This window comes from Eptatretus burgeri, chromosome 5 (assembly GCF_056783735.1).
Source record: "Eptatretus burgeri isolate ZD-2024b chromosome 5, Ebu_testis_v1, whole genome shotgun sequence".
In the NCBI taxonomy this organism is placed as follows: domain Eukaryota; kingdom Metazoa; phylum Chordata; class Myxini; order Myxiniformes; family Myxinidae; genus Eptatretus; species Eptatretus burgeri.
Window position 1 is genome coordinate 32,614,585 of NC_140965.1, and position 17,471 is coordinate 32,632,055.

Here is a 17,471-nt window from a genome sequence, read left to right on the forward strand (position 1 = left end):
ATTGGTGATATTTATCTGGCCTGTACGTGTTGTGCGCACGCGCCAATCAACCAAGAAATCCAATAAATCCACTTGGTGCTTCCAGTCTTTCTCTACGGATGTGAGACTTGGATCTCTGACCAGGGATCTGAGACGGAGACTTAATTCCTTTGGTACCAGGTCTCTTCGGAGAATCCTTGGCTATCACTGGTCGGACTTTGTGTCCAACGAGCGGTTGCTGAGAGAGACTCGGATGAGATTTGTTACCTGCATAGTCCGTGAGCGTCAGTTGTGGCTGTATGGACATGTGGCTCGTTTTCCTGACGTTGATCCTGCTCACCAGATTCTCTCATTGAGGGAGTCTTGAGAGTGGAGGAGGTCAATGGGCCGACCACGTGCCTCGTGGTTATAGCAGGTTGATCGGCATCTCAAGGAGATGGGGATGGGCCTGGCATCTGCCTGGGGGATGGGCCAGGCATCTACCTGGGGGATGGGCCAGGCATCTACCTGGGGGATGGGCCAGGCATCTACCTGGGGGATGGGCCAGGCATCTACCTTGGGGATGGGCCAGGCATCTACCTGGGGGATGGGCCAGGCATCTACCTTGGGGATGGGCCAGGCATCTACCTGGGGGATGGGCCAGGCATCTACCTTGGGGATGGGCCAGGCATCTACCTTGGGTATGGGCCAGGCATCTACCTTGGGGATGGGCCAGGCATCTAACTTGGGGATGGGCCTGGCATCTACCTGGGGGTGGCCAGACGGAGGCCCCTGGAGTACCGCGTGAAAGTGGACGCAGCGACGCGCTGCTCCGGCGCACGCTCCCACACCTGACCTCACCTGAAAGGGGAATATGGACCAATGCCATACATTTAAATTTCCCACATATTTAACCTCCTTCCCCTGCAAAAAAAATAAATAATAAACATCAACACTGTCCCAGGAATTTACATGTTTCATTTTAAACACAATGGTTTCCTTTGTTCTTTTTAATTCCTTTGTTGTTACGAAACCACCGGTGATTGCATCATGTCGCCAAAGTGAAACATTTCACTCAGAATACAATTAAAATCCCTTTCATTTACACACGAAAAGCAGTGAGATATAAAAAAAATTAATATTCCTTTCCCCTCCTTTTGACTAAAAAGGAAAAGATAAATAAAAACCCTCAATTTCACCATTCAGCACTACATCAGTGACGTCATAGTCACGGAGTGTCGGGGGGAAGTTGTTTCAGTCCCCAAGAAGCCTCGTGGAAGGAGAAGGACGAACATAAATGACAAAATTAAATATAAACCAAGATAAGTATATTCATCTGAAGGATCGGTTTGTCACAGGAAACCTTTTCGGTCTTGTTCATTTGTCAATGTTCCCGACTTAACGAACGTCGGAGGGAAATGGAACCGTGCGTCGTGACGTAGTTAAAAATCTCCCAACGTCATGACGACAATTTGCTGCATTTACGTCAACACGCCGGAAGTTCTGTCTTTTTCGTCGCCCCGCAGTTCACCGGCTTTGGGCGTGTTAGGTCTCGGGAGGTTCCAATCCACTTCAGGATGATCATCTTCAAGGATATCGTCTCGGGTGAGACGTTGTAATCGTGTTTGAGGTTCTTGATAGTTTTTATGGTCATTTATTTCACGTAGAGTTAGTTTGTGCGATGTGTAGTTCTTTTTGTTTCATTACTCAGAATTGCGGCCTGTAGCTCGACTAGTTCTCTCGCTTTGTAACGTCATATCCGTTCCAGCAGCTGACGCGCTGTTTTTTTATTTATTTATTTTTTTGTGTGGTGTGTAGGAGACGAGATGTTTTCTGATATATACAAAATGATCGAAACTGACGATGGCCTATGTTACGAGGTGGAAGCAAAGGTAATTTGTTTCTTTTTCTGATTATTTGGAGCCTATTGACTGTTACTTTTTATTCTATTTATTTATTACGTTTCCCGGAATTTTGTCATCTCTCTCTCCCCCCCCCCCCCCTTTTGTTGAACTGTATGTTTCTGGAAAGCCTCCGATTGTTCGGGTTTTACACGTTTTTCCATGTTTTACTTTCTTTTGGCTTGTTTGGTTATTGGACCAAAAGACAGAAGTCGATTTTTGACCATTATGTTGATTATATATACGAGTAGGGTCCCGTAGGTGCGTGCCCTCTCTCCCCCTCCCTCGCCCCTCTTCTCTCACTCCTCTCTCTGTATATGTATTCAAAAATAAATAAACATTAATTGTGACGTCATAGCACCGTGTCCTGTTCTGGTTGACAGACAATATATAGGTCGTTATTGGTTGACAGACATTGGTCATTGTATCATGTTATTCTTTTTATTACTGCCAATTATTGTGCTATTATTAATATGCTGTTATCTTTATTCTGAGAAAAAAATGGCATGATAAGGTGGAACGACACTTCAGCTGCCATATATACACCTTTTCAACACTGAAAAAAGCAATAAAATGGCCGTAACTTGGGAACCGCTCGTCCGATTGACATCAAACCTCAAAGGCACATCCTCGGGTCCCCGGCAATATTCCTGGCAAGTTTCAACCAGATCGGACCGGCGGTCGTCAAGAAACGGCAGTCGCAAACAGACAGACTCACACATACACAGAGATTGCTGGAGTTATAGATTATATATATATATATATATATATATATATATATATATATATATATATATATATATATATATATATATATATTGGTGACCAGCAATTTCTTGGAGTTCTGAAGCAGTGTCTGAGTGGGTGATGGAAGTGCAGTGTATCTAGACGTTGAGAAGGCATTTGATATATATATATATATATATATATATATATATATATATATATATATATATATATATATATATTACACATATACCAGGTAGGAGGTTATTAGCTCAGGTGAGCACTTTGTGGAGTAGCTAACTGGGTTGTAATCAGTGGAGGGTTGGTTTTTTATTTTTATGTTTTTTTTTTGTTGTTGTTGGCCAGTCGTTCCTCCGTTCCTTCGTTCCTTAACAATTTTGAATGGAGTGCTTGAGCCGCTTGACCAGCGCTTTACAAGAAACTTGCTAACTGAACACACCCCTGGCTTAATGATGGCTGTGAGTGAGAAGATGTAAGTGGTGGGTTACCCTCAACGATTAGTACAGGGACCATTATTACTATTACTAATATACAGGGATTATACTGAGCTTGTGAGGGAAGGAGATATATTCAGGACATTGGCAGTGGTGGAGACCTCTAATACCCTCCCCCTCTCGAGGCGGTGCTCCACAATACACAGTTACATAGTGAATTCGTATCCCCCTCACCCAAGTCCAATTAAGATTTAAAATAAAAAACCCTATACATTTGGGGTCGTGCTGATCCGATGCAGCAACTCTGGATGTAATTGGGCCAGAGCTGTAGAATTAGTGTGACAAACACCAGTCCATGAATTATAACAATTCAAGGAGAAGTGTTGGACCTTGTCACGCAGACGAAGGATCTGGGAGTGATAATAGATGTATATTGGGGGTGGGGTTTAAGCAGACGGGGCAATGCCAGGAAGTTGTAGGTGAAGCAAATTGAATTTTGGGTTGTATTTGTAAGGGGATTAAATTGTAAATCAAAAGAGGTGATTGTTACCTCTGCTGATGAAGGTGAAGGAGGTTATGAATTATATAATTTTAAAAGTGATTCTTCACCATTTAGAGATCGGGCCAAAAAATACGATATAATACTATATAGCATGATGTATTTCAAAAGTGTATTGGGCCAAATATGTTCTCGTGGATCAGGCGTTAGGTGGTGGAAGTATACGCTCGAATGAGTGCCCTTCTAGTTTACCCTGCAGTAATTTAATGAGTCCTCATCTATAATAATGTGTGCAGTTTTGGTCACAACTTGGGATGGACATCACTACCATAGAGGGACTACAGTGCAGGGCTACTGGATTGATTCCTGGCTGAGCTCGATTCAGCTAGGAGCGGCTGAAGGAGAAGGGGCATTATGCACTAGAAAGGAGGTGCGCACGTGCATGTGTGTGTGTGCGTGCGCATGCAGGAATGGTTCAGCAGAACAGTCATAAGGCTACAAACCATAGCCTGAGTTAAGACTGTTGTAAGGCAGGGTGAGGGAGCGTTTTTCATTCAGAGTAGTTGATGCATTGAATGCTCTCTGGAAATATAGTGCAACAAAAAGTAGAAATGTTTGAATTTGAGATGGGGATATTGGCACGACTTGTACTTATAATTTGTTTTCGTTGTAGCTTTAGTATGGATAATGTATTTCTGATGCTTGTGAGAGGGTCATGTCAAGGGATAGTATGTGATTGATGTTCTGCGTTCTTCACTTTAAAAGCACCATCTCTCTTTGCCCCCACCCCTCTCCCAAAAAGTTGAATAAACATCTTTTTTTTCCCCCCCCCCTCAAAAAAAAAATTCCCTAGTCCTTGTGCTATCCTTGTGTGGTACACTTTTCCCACCCCTCCCCCCCCAATTGATGGATTTATTTAATCTGGTGTTTGTATAGCGCAGGCTTGATATTGCCGCAGCGTCTAATTTCCTCGTTATACTTTGGAGTGAGTTCCATTTGATGTCTTCTTTCACTTTCACCACCCTCCATTTTACCACCTCTGCAAAGAGATATAGATAGATTGTTTTCACCCCTGTGTCTGTCATTGTGTTTGTGAGCAGGATATATCAAAATGTTGGGGCTGAATTTGGACAAAACTTTCTGGACAGGTGGGGTCTGTGGCAAGGACTAATTGATTTCATTTTGGTGAAGATCCAGACACCAAAAAAAAATTATTTATATATATATATATATATATATTGTTGCGGGGTCGGGTGAGAAGACAATTAGGTGGGGGAAGCTACGTCGATTCCCACCAGACTCCCCGGAATTGTAGGCTGTCGCTCACGGATAATTCCGTGATGTGGCGGGTCGCTTAACCGACTGTGGATGCCAATAACTCAACCGCGTGACCTAGAGTCCTCCCGTCTGGAATCGGGTGACCTAATTAACCACGTGGTTTGATATTTTTGAGGGAGCCACACCCTCGGTACACCTTGTCCGAACCGGATCGGATCACTTCTCCGGGCCAGTTGCAGCCGAGCGACAATGCCAAGGACGTACCGGCTAGAAGGAGCGGATCATTGGGAATAAAGACCCGGCTAAACTTAGATTCGAACCATGCTGAACCAATGAGAGAAAAGACAAAGACGAGTAGGGAACATTCCTAATGACAATTATTTATAAACAAGCAAGCGAGGAAAAGTATGTGGTACGATAAAAATTTATTGGGTATGTAATGCAGGGAAAGAGGAGAGAGGTGTGGTGCGATGACAATACAAGCAACTTACGAAAGCACACAGGGCAGACTTTATGCGAGATTAATAACAGTAACAACAATAATGATCTTCTACAGACTTGCTTAACAGACAGGCGCTAGCACACTCACACACAGAAAAAGAAACCCCAATGAGAAGGGACTTTTGCAGCCAGGGAGGGGATTGAGGTTATGCTCTCGGTACCTGGGCGTTTCGGGGAGGGGATGCTCTGTGGTGCGGTACCCGACGGTAGTCGCGTTGTCTCTGGCCCAAGTCGCACGTGTGGAGCCTGTGTTCTGAAGGAGGAGCTTGAGTGGAGTCCAGAGTGTGAGGGTGCAGTAGTGGGTGGGACCAGGCAGGCGGGTGGACGAGGTGAGGCGTGGTTGGAGACGAGAAGGCGGAGTCGAGAAGCAGGAGACAGCGTGAACACGCACACACACATGCGCACGCACACACACCACCACCCGACGGAGGAGTTTCTCCGTCTTTTATAGGGCCGAAGCTCGGGGGGAGGGGACCATGCCAAATTCAACATCATCACCTGAATCGGGCGCTTCGATTGGCCCCGACCCCTCACGTGGACCACCAGCTTGGGCCGGAAACCGCCTCACTTCGTTTCCGGCAAGGCCACCCCAGAAAGTGAACACACCTCGCTCTGACCCCATGACGTGACACGAATCGCCCACACCAAAATCGGCACGCAAATTACAAGTAAATCTTCATCAGCTCTGGACCCCTTGTCTTCGGGTGAACCGACCATGGACTCGCGGTCTTCCGGAGAACCTCCAGGACCGACTACGTATCCTCCATCGGAGCCGCTTGCGGATCCCGGGGGTGTTCGCTCTGAGATCTTGGGTCATCGTGGACTGCATGTCGTGTCGGGTGAAGGACAGTACGCTGTGGTAAACGAGACGAGGGGGCAAGCAGGGCAGAGGGTACTGTGGATCGTCATGCTGTGGTAAAAGAGACGAGGGCACAAGCAGGGCAGAGGGTATGTGGATCGTCGTGCTACACGCTGTGGTAGACGAGACGAGGGGCAAGCACGTGCAGCGTGGGCATTGTGCTGGCCGTGTAGCACGCTGTGGTAAAGGAGACGAGGGGCAAGCGCGTGTTGGATTTCGGGCTCACCCGGGAACGAGACTCCGGATACAGCGGATCCTTCACGGTGGCGCGGCAGTTTTCCCACCTTACTGCGAAAGCTCACGTGACCGATTTATCCCAGGAAAGAAAAAGAGTGGGGATGAAAAGAAAATGATTTAGCAACCCTAACTATTAAATCATCGCAACGCACTCCTGGTTGTCCCTCTAGACAAAAGGTAAGGGACTATCTATACGTACAATAATGGGTAACTGTCTCTGGACACCTATCTGTTATATGCACGCGGTTCTGAGAACCGCAACAATATATATATATATATATTTTTTTTTTTTTCAAGTCATTCTTCACCATTGAGATGGGATGCAAAACGATATGAAACACGATATTTCAAAAAGTTGTGGATGGGTTGGGTAGATGACGAGAATAATTTGATTTTGGTTAAGGTCCGGATGCAGATCCGACCTATCAGTGGGGTACAAACTTTTAACCTGTTCAGCCTGGTGGCGGTATGCACGCTACCAAGTGCCGTTCTAGTTTTCTACATTGCTTTTTCAGAATTTTTTATTTTATTTGTTTGTCTCATTCCCATGCAAGGCTCGTGGAAGACCTGCTCTTTGGTTATTGGGGAAATAATTATACCTTTCTAAGGAGTTTCATAATGGCGCTTGGAAGTTGGGTAGTTTGTAAGGATGATTACTTGTGTGACGTCTTTAAGTGTCAATCCTGCTTTAGAGTTGACCAATTTTGTAATAAACCTTAACTATCCTTGCCTTTTCAATTTGTATATGTTCCATTTTTCATTTTTCATTTTTGTTCCATTTTTCCTTATTTTATTTAAACCTGGGTAACGTGGAGGTAGCACTCGCATGGGTCATTTTGTCTGTTTTTATTTATTTATTTATTTCCCTCTTCCCTCCAACCCCCCCCCGCCCCCAAAAAAACCCAAAATGGATGCTGTTTTATTGCATAATTTAATTTTGTGGTTAAGTAGTCACTAGATATTGAAATTTACTTCCTTCCTTGCTGTGCTTGTTTTATGCAGAGAATAACCCGTACCGGCAAGGTGGATGAATCTGTTTATGGAGGCAATGCCTCGGCCGAAGGCATGGGTGATGAAGAGTCCTCTGGTGACCTGACGGAGAGTGGCATTGACATTGTTCTGAACCATAACCTGCAGACAATGGTTTTTAGCAAGAACAATTATAAAGACTATATCAAGGAATACATGCGCAAGTAAGGGTCTGTGAGTGTGTGTGTGAGTGTGAGTGAGTGTGTGACAGACAGTCATAGGCTAATTGGCTGTGGCCTTACACGAGCGGTGCAAGTTCTCGACAAGTGTACTGCATCGTGTCACGCGGTGGGTGTTCCATTTTTCCTTATTTTATTTAAACCTGGGTAACGTGGAGGTAGCACTCGCATGGGTCATTTTGTCTGTTTTTATTTATTTATTTATTTCCCTCTTCCCTCCAACCCCCCCCCCCCCCCCCAAAAAAAAAAAAACAGCAAACAAAAAAAATGGAGCCTGTTCCATTTGATGGGATCTCATGATTGACTGACGGACTGATATAGTCAGAGGGGTATATTTCAGCAGGGTGTGTGTGAGCCTGTCATTGTGAGATTTTTTTGTGGGAAGCGACATCAGGATGAATGGTGAAAAGGGGGGTTAAAGCACTCTATGCACTGGTAAATTTGTTCCCTTCCTTCTCGCTTGAAGTGGGAAAATAATGACCAGTGGGAGCCAGGGACATTGTCTGAGGGACTCGGTGATGCCAAAATGACCAATATAGCAATTTTTGGCCAACAGGATGACTAATTGGTCTATCAGTAAAGTGACATTAGGGTGATGGTTTAGCTCTGCTAGTCTGTTCTTTGAGAGATTTCTGTCTACATGTTCACATTTTTCTCAGATGGCCCAATGGCTGTTTGTCAAACTTTCAATGGAGTGTTTAAGGCAAAAATAAAATTTGAAAATAAGTTGGTTATTTTTTGAAAAAAAAACATCAAAAATCACTCGATTGTGCCTTTGTAGCTGTATGAAAGGTAATAAGTGAACACGGACTGCATTCTTTCGTTTGTGTTGGGAAGTGTTTTGGGCCCCAACAAAATGTGAAAAAAAAATTGATTACAAAATGTCAACAGGATTAGAACAGTACCAGGTGATGTTGGGTACCCCTGATTGTGGGAAATTAAAATTGCTCTTTTAAAAATGTATTTCTGAATTATTGACACTTCTAAATTGATATTCTAGTTTGGTTAAAAGTGACCTCCACTCTTGTCTACCACTGGGGTTTCTTGTCATTAACTTTTTTCATGTGTTCTCGAGAGGTACACAGACAATTTTTTTTTATTTTTTTTTTATTTTTATTTTTTAAACAGCACGATGACTACTTGTTTTGAGCCATCAAGTTGGGGATCCAAACTGGTTCCCTAAACCTCAAAGGATTTGTAACTTGCTCTTTAAACTTTTTCTTTTTTCTCATGATTGATTGGTATACTTTGTTATGGGGGCCATGATGGGCTTTGTGTGCTTGTTTCTCATGTAGTAACTGATAAATGTTATAAGTATCTGTTTTCGTGTTGGGTAGTTTATTACAAACTCGAGGGGGAGCACTCGGTAGAGTGCAAAAGCTCTGCTGCCAATACTGCTAGGTCACTCAATTGAACCTGATATCCTATTCATTCAATTTCACGTCAACAATGCTCACAGAGTAAGTTTGCAACTTTCCCTTTTACTTTTAACTTTTACATACTCAATTCATTCGTCATAACTGGATTCCTTGAGACAGAAATTGATTTTACGTGGGTATATCCACCTGAAGTTCCAAAATCAGCCGCAATTATAATTTTGGCATGTTTTTTTTTGTTGGAAATCACTTATAACATGTAGAAATGCAAAAAAATTTCGAAATTTTGTTGAAAAAGTTGCAAACATTTTTTTTTCTCTATTTTTTTTGGGGGTTGGGGGGGGGTTGGAAATCACTTAAAACATGTAGAAATGCAAGAGAAAATTTCAAATATTTTTTCAAAATGGCCACCATAGCGGCCATATTGGACTTTGGACCAAGTCCAAAATCTAATGGCATGATCCTTGGACCATACCTAATCCCCCCACCTAGTTTGTCGAAATCCGTCGGAGTTTTTCCGTAATACTATTCGTAAACAAACAAACAGCAACCTCCGATCTTCGATGGCGGAGGTTAATAAGGTGTTTGTGCATTGTACAATCCGACTTTTTAATTTTTTTGTTTTTGAGGTATTGCCATGGTGATGTGGGTATTGTACCAACATTTCATAGGTTTTCTTTGATGCTTAGCTTGAAATTGTCAATTTGGTGGATTTAAATATTTTCTTCTTTCTTCTGTTTCATGTAGCTTGATCTTGGGAGAGTGAAATATTTTTGGATTTGTGAAATGAAGTGCAATTTGACTACAAATTCATGTTTGTATACATGTTTATAGTCGGAGGGGTACATTTCAGCAGGGTGTGTGAATTCACTGGGGGTTGGGGTCGAGGTGATTGGGATCATGATTATTCTGGAACGGGGCTGGAAAGCTTCCTGTGGCAACACTTCACTTCCCTAAATGCTGGAGTTTTCTGGTCAAAGGCAGTATTTTTTGGAGGAGCAACTGTTTGCAGTACAAGTGAATCATTTATTGGTGAAATCTGGGGTAAACCAATTACTATGGTGGTGAAGTGAAGACAGAGTCCAAAGCACATGTGGTCTTGGGAGTTGAACCTGATTTTGAGTCGGACTTTGAAGTCTGTTTCCAATTTTCAAGAATGGGAATGTACAGGAAAAAAACAAAAAGAATCACTCAAGTGCACAGTATTGTGCTAACAGATGTTTGAAGCAAAGTTCGTATATCGAGCGCTCACTTTTACTCAGACGCAGAGTAAGCGTTCACCCCCCCCCCTCCATGGTGGTTAGTGTACCTTTGACAATCAAGGTCAACTGATCTTTAGTTGTGCATCTATGTGGAAGATGGTTGTGTTTTATTTTATTTTATTTATTATTTTTTAGCTCTCGGTCAAACCAAGGTGCTTTAACAGCTCTGAGTGAGTGGAGATTTGTGCTGCTTTGCTCTACATGGTCAGACCAAAAGTAAATTTGTGTGGCTTCAGGTATGGATATTGGCTGGAGTGCTGGGTATCTGTGTATAATGCCACACACATTGAATTTGTTGGTTGGCTCCATTGAGTTTTCCAAGTTTCTCACTGTCTTTATATTGTACATTGCAACAATTGTTTTAAATAAATAAATAAATTTTATCGTTTAAGGCTTCCTGTACCTCAACAATTCATAAATTGTTTAACCGGCAGTGAGTCGTGGTCTTGTGGTGAAATACAATTTATATATTTTTGTGAAAGTCGATAAAACAATACCTTTGAGATCCCTTGTAAAATACATAGAGCATTCAAAAGATTCTCTGAATGAGATGTAGGGATATGCAATGATTCTGTAATAGGATGAGGGAGTGGTGGTGGGGTGGGAGGGGGGGGATGGTTGAAAACTCATGCCTCCTATTATTCAGTTTCTTAAATGGGTAAATATATTTGAATGAAACAAAGTACAATCCACACATTGGTTCTTCCCTCTACTTTGTATGAAGCTTCCTGATTCTGATGTCTCTGCTCCACTCTTCAGGATGTCAGAGGCAGCATGTGGTTATCATTGCTGCAGATGAGGTGGGATGACCGACTGAGATGAGAGGTGGGATGGCCGACTGAGATGAGAGGTGGGATGGCCGACTGAGATGAGAGGTGGGATGGCCGACTGAGATGAGAGGTGGGATGGCCGACTGAGATGAGAGGTGGGATGGCCGACTGAGATGAGAGGTGGGATGGCCGACTGAGATGAGAGGTGGGATGGCCGACTGAGATGAGAGGTGGGATGGCCGACTGAGATGAGAGGTGGGATGGCCGACTGAGATGAGAGGTGGGATGGCCGACTGAGATGAGAGGTGGGATGGCCGACTGAGATGAGAGGTGCGATGGCCGACTGAGATGAGAGGTGCGATGGCCGACTGAGATGAGAGGTGCGATGGCCGACTGAGATGAGAGGTGCGATGGCCGACTGAGATGAGAGGTGCGATGGCCGACTGAGATGAGAGGTGCGATGGCCGACTGAGATGAGAGGTGGGATGGCCGACTGAGATGAGAGGTGGGATGGCCGACTGAGATGAGAGGTGGGATGGCCGACGGAGATACGAGAGGTGGGATGACTGACCGACAGGTGGGTGCACTGTTGTGATCCTGAGAGTAAGGGATGGTCAATAGTGCCACCACAAGGAATCTCCAGCCCTGACTTAAGAACACCTTTGGAGAACGTTTCTTCCGCCAATGTCAATGCTGCTGTGAAGTGCTGGTTAAGTCAGCAGGATGCACAGTTCCACTGTGGCAGTATCACAAAACGACTTCGTTGGCAGAAATGTGTGGACTGCAGTGGTGATTGTGGAGAAATGTGTCCCATACTAGAATATAGATTGATGTTTGTATGTCTTTGTTTTATTAAAATATCTTTACCTGTTTTGGAGCAAAGGAATAGGAGGCATATATATATATATATATATATATATATATATATATATATATATATATATATATATATATATATATATATATATATATATATATATATATATATATATATATATATATATATATATATACATATATATACATATATATATATTGGCGAGGCTCGTAATGAGAGCGAACACAGAACGTATAACAAATTAATTTGAATGTAAAGAGCATTCACGAGTCATTTTTAGCTCACTTGTACGTCAGTCCGGTGAGCTTGTGCTTTCTAGCAGTGAGTGAGTCAGCTAGCACTTTATTTTATTTTTTGTATACAATATTGAGGCTCGTATAAGAGCTAACACACTATGTATAACAGAGGGAGCAGGAGATTCGGGGTGGGAGAGTGAGGAACAGACGATGGATCTGTGGAAGGGAGCGGAATGGGGCGGGGTACACGGGATGGTACACGGGCAAACAAGATGAACACTACAGGGACTTTGAAGGAGATGGGGATGGGGTGGATTAACGGGAAGAAAAGATAATGGTTTTAGATGGTGGTGAGCAGCTGTTTTGAAGACTTGGAGGGAAGAGTGGGATTGAAGAGAGTGTGGGAATTTGTTCCAAAGGTTGGGGAAAGGGGGGGGGGGAAGAGGAATGAAAGATTGAAGGTGAGCAGTAATTTTTGATAGTTTCACCAGAAAGGTGTTGCTGGTGTACCTTGAGCACCCTGCAGATATGGTTGGGGGAGGGGGAGGAACAGAGCAGGGGGCGGTGATGCTGGAGAGGAGACCGCAGAAGACAAAGACCACCAACCTGCCCGCAGAGACAGCGAGAGACCCAATGACTCTGCTTCATCGTGGGAGACACCAATGATCCTAAAAGCCTTGCTTTCCACAGCATGAAGCCGATAAAGGTTAGAGGGGAGAGCAGTACTTCATCAGGCTGCGGATGAAAGATTTGTAGGTGGTCAGGAGCTCTCAGGTGTGCCAAGGAAGGACTTTGCATGATGAAGGATGCCCAGTCAGTAATTGGCTTTGGAGGCCAGCTTGGAAATGTGGCTTTCCCAGGAAAGATCACGGCAGAGAGCAAGACCCAAAAGCATGAATGAAAAGACTTCAAGAGGTTTGTTGAGAAAGTGGGGGCAGTGGTGGGTTCCAGAAGTTCCTTTCGGAGTGTTGCGATTTGTCAGGGTTGAAAGACATGTTCCAAGTGTTGGACCACCTTATGATTTTATTCAGAGTGAAGAGACTGCTGCCTGCCAATCTGAGGGATGACAGATGGTACGGGAGAGGGTGGAGTCATCAGCAAAGAGCTAAAAAGGATTTTCCAATCTCGGAGAGGTCATTGATGAAAACCAGACAAAGCACAAGGCCCAGAACACTGCCTTGAGGAACTCGAGCCTGGACAGGAAGAGGGCGATGAGAAAATTCCATCAAGGACCACATGTTGACTGCTGCAGGAGAGGAAGTCTGTGAGCCATGAGTGGAAATTTATTGGATACCAGAGGAAGAGTTTGCTGAGCAGGGTGGGGTGCCAGATCGTATCGTGAGGTCACAATATGCCTAGGGAGATGGTTCTAATCTCATGTCTGGCATTGAAAACCTCATCCATTGTTGGGAAAGCAGAAGCAGCATGTCCAGTGTAGTGACCTGGTGTCAATCCAAATTGTTAATCGGAAATAAAACCATTAGGGAAGAGGAAGATTTAATGTCCGAAGCAATGATGCATTCCATGACATTACTGATCGGGAGCAGGCTGATTGGTCTGTAGCTGCAGGGATCTGTTTTTGCACCTTTTTTATGCAGAGTGGTGATGTTTGCTGATTTCCAAGCAGATGGCAGAAGACAATGAGCAAATGAGAGGGTGAATAGAATAGAAAGAGGTTGCGCAAGAGCAGCAGAGCAGGTTTTTAGGACACGTGGGATGATGCCGTCTGGATCGGTTGCAGAATCAGTCGAGGTTTGACAGCAAGCTCTCCACCATTTGAAAAGGATACAGAGTCCAGGAACCGCTGGGTGCGCCTGGGTAAGGTGGGTACAGAAAGTGATGGGTTTGGGACACAAGATTTATAAGCAAACAGTTTTGGCATTCAGCCTTTTTTTCCTGCAGTGTCAGCTGTGCAGCCATTTGAGGTAAGGGTGGGGGAACATTCAAGGTGAGGTGAGGGGGAAGCATTAAAATGGGGCAGGAGGGTGAGGGCAGAGGTGGGAAGAGGGGAAGGATGAGACTTGGGAGTGGATAGGGGGAGGCACAACATTTGAGGGGTTGGGCAAAGGGTGAGAAGGTGAGGTGAGAGGAAAAAAAGAGCATGTTTGAGATGTTGAGTGTACTGATTGAATGACAGGAGAGATCTGTTAGGTTAGAATGGAGCCTACAGATATTGGAACACCAGGAAGGATAGATGTACAGGAAGAGGGAGGGGAGGATGTTGTGGGTGCAGGGTATGGTAAGGGAAACGAACAAAAACACCTTCCAGTTTGGGACACCAGAGGAGGAGCTGATAGTGAAGCAGAGGAGTGTGAAGAGGTGTTCAAAGAGGAAGGAAGGATGAGGGGTAAGAGGGTATAACAAGGGAGGAGTTAGAGGGAGGTAGATTTATGGAGGAGGGGTGAATTGGTACTGAAGTTTTAAATAAAAGAATGCCTGATGGAATATGAGCATGCATTGCAAAATGGGATTTAATTTTACTTTTTAATTTTTTTTTCTTAAATATTGAAGTTGGAGATTCGTTTGAAGACGTTATGGGAAGGCTGTAATAATGGTAAATTCAGAGAATGGAGAAAAACGTTTTAACAGTTGGACTTTCTCGACACGGGGTGAAGGAAAGGTTGAATTGAAAACTCTTGAAGAAGGAGAGTGAATTATGGTTTACAGAGAACCACATGGGTGAAAGAGGAAGTTGAAACCTTTCAAGAGACTTTTTTTCATTTTATTATAAAGATTAGGTAAAGGAAAGGTTGAAGAAAAGATTGTGAAGGTGTATGGTGAATGTGGATCGGCAAAAGTGGAAGGGTGTGCAGGTCACGTTGTTATGGTGGGTATGAGGTGAGAAGGGAAAAGATGTAATTATTCATTTATTTATTTTTATTTTAAGACTTGAAATAGGAGGGCATTAAAAGAGTGGAGGGATTGTGGTGAGAAAAACTGAAGGTCAGAAGTTAAATACAGTAACGCGATTGTGTGCACAAAGGAAAGGTTAGGCCTTGAGGAAACCCGATATGAAAAGACCGACGAATACTCACCAATTAGCACAAGTTTGAAAACGAAACCGAACTTCAAACACAGTAAACGCGGAGACGACAAAACAACAGTAAAAGCGTGACACGAAACGACTGGGAAACTTATCTTTGAGAAGGTCGGCAGAGACCCTGAGGGACGCCACCGTAACTCAAGAACCAGAAGCGAACTCCGAGGCATTACTTTCAACATACGCTCGTACGTAAATTGTTGGTGTTTCTTGGACCATCTCTACCGCCCACTTTTCAAATGCCCTGTGTAAACTTAAAAAATAAAAATAACAATACACTTGGTAAGTACTGACAAGAATTGGCCTTTTTGTCAGCTGGCATGTTGCAAATTTCAAAATGTCTGCTATCTTTGTTTGCATTAATTTATTTATGTTTGCATCTTTGTTTGCATTAATTTAATGTTTGACTTATTAATTCATTTATTTATTTTTATGTTTTTAAAGCCTACTTGAGGAAATTGACCATTTTGAACAAAATTGATTTCAACATTTATTTGTCAAATATTGACACTGCAACTGATTTATTTTAAGTCTCTTGGACTGATTAATGTTGGTCAGCAGCTATTTACATTTATTTTTTTTTTGTTCAATAATGTAACACGTGGGATTTCATTTGACTTTTTTTGGGGGGGGGGGTTTATTTTAAAATGACGGAAATGCATACCTCATTAAAATTTACATTTATTTCATAGCATGTGAAAAAGATTCAATGTATGTAATCACCGAATTGCATGAGGTTTGTCAGGGACAGTCCTAGAGAAGCAGAAAAATCAGGATGTGCACGTAATGTCAACGATGCAGGGGTCTGTACAAATCGCTATCGAGTGTGATCACCTTGGGTGGTGATGCATATTTGAAGTATTCGTGGCATGGATAAGCACAGTTGGTGGATCAGACCTTGTGGTATTGCTGTCCAATGGAACTGTAAGGCTGCTCTGCAACATTGCTTGGAGGGTTCATTTGACGTCGAACATGGTGACCAAGTTCATCCCACAAATGCTTGATTGGATTCATAATCCAGTGGATGGCAAGGCCACTGCAAGATGGCAACATGGTTTTTATAGGAAATGTGTAATCCAGGCAGTATGGGGTCTTGCAGTCATGTTGAAACTTGTCTGTGTGGGCCTGAACATTCAAGTTACCTGGAACAATGACCAGCTGTGATTGGAAATGTGCGTTTATCACTCCTCAAACCATTACACCGCGACCTCCGATGGTCTCTCAATAATGCAGCTCTGAACAAAACTGTCTTTGCCAATGGTACACATGAAGATGTCCATCTGGAAAACTGACGTTTGACCTCGATTCATCGGAAAAGATGACTTGCCCACCGTCTCCCACCCAAGTTACCACCAGCTACTGCTCATCTTTGTCGTGCAAGTCCATGTTGATGTGTCAAGATTTGTCCACGGTCAGCTCGAAGACACCAATAACCCTGTGCAACAAGACGACTTCATTCAGTTAGGTTCTGGCCATTTCTCATGCTGTCCTGAAGCTGTTGCAGAGGTGACTGACGACGAACTATCGGTCTTGGCTTGCTGATGTCATATCTTGTGCACCACACCAATACGGTCACTGACCCTTCCTGTGGCTCTATCAGTTCTATAGCCAAGAAGCTGTTGACTGGTGGACATGAAAGTGTCACGCAACTCTTTCTTGACTGATTCCACTACCGATGGCTTGGTTCCTCTGATCAGTCATTGGACATGGCATTTTAATAGACTGCTTCACAACTAAGGCAACCTGTGTGTTTCTAGAGCATGGATACATATATTGCACATGCAGCATGTTTTTTTTTACTTTTTATTTTTTAAACCACTGCTACTCATTTCCAATATTTACCATATGAATGTGTTTAGATTCCAACATCCACAAGCAAGCAACAAACTGGACTCAAAGACAATCAAATACCCATAACAGATGTCCATCATGCATGTTTTATTCCTAAATTATTATTTGTGTGTGTGTATGGTGAAACCCAATTTTAGTGTGTGATACACTTAACAAATGGTGTTGGTCACAAAGGCCAAATGGTCCCCATAATGCAAAGCCTAAACGGCATGGTTGAGGGTCACTTGACGTTTGAACAACGCAAAGTAATTTTGAAGTGGTGTTGGAACTTTGAAAATGCATGTGAAGTGCAACGACTATGGAGATGTGAATTTTCAGCGGAGCCTCCATAACAATTGCAAGAATTTGATAAATTTGAGATTTGTGGTACTGCTGTTCAAGACGTGGCCAAGCAAAGTTTTGGAGACCCCACTCGTCAACGTGTGGGGAAAAATTATTCTGGTTGGACAGCGATTCAGGCGATCACTACCAAAATC

The 17,471-nt window shown here is 43.4% G+C and overlaps 1 protein-coding gene across 1 annotated transcript in view; it reads left to right on the plus strand.

Annotated features, from left to right (window-relative positions):
* The first annotated feature begins 1,407 nt into the window (after positions 1-1,407).
* TPT1 (tumor protein, translationally-controlled 1) overlaps positions 1,408-17,471 on the plus strand; it is a 22,598-nt gene continuing 6,534 nt past the window's right edge. Inside the window, exons 1-3 of the mRNA XM_085881325.1 lie at positions 1,408-1,563; positions 1,777-1,850; positions 7,417-7,607. Of these exons, the coding sequence (XP_085737451.1) occupies positions 1,536-1,563; positions 1,777-1,850; positions 7,417-7,607 (293 nt within the window). The 5' untranslated portion in view covers positions 1,408-1,535. The remainder of the gene's footprint in view (positions 1,564-1,776; positions 1,851-7,416; positions 7,608-17,471) is intronic.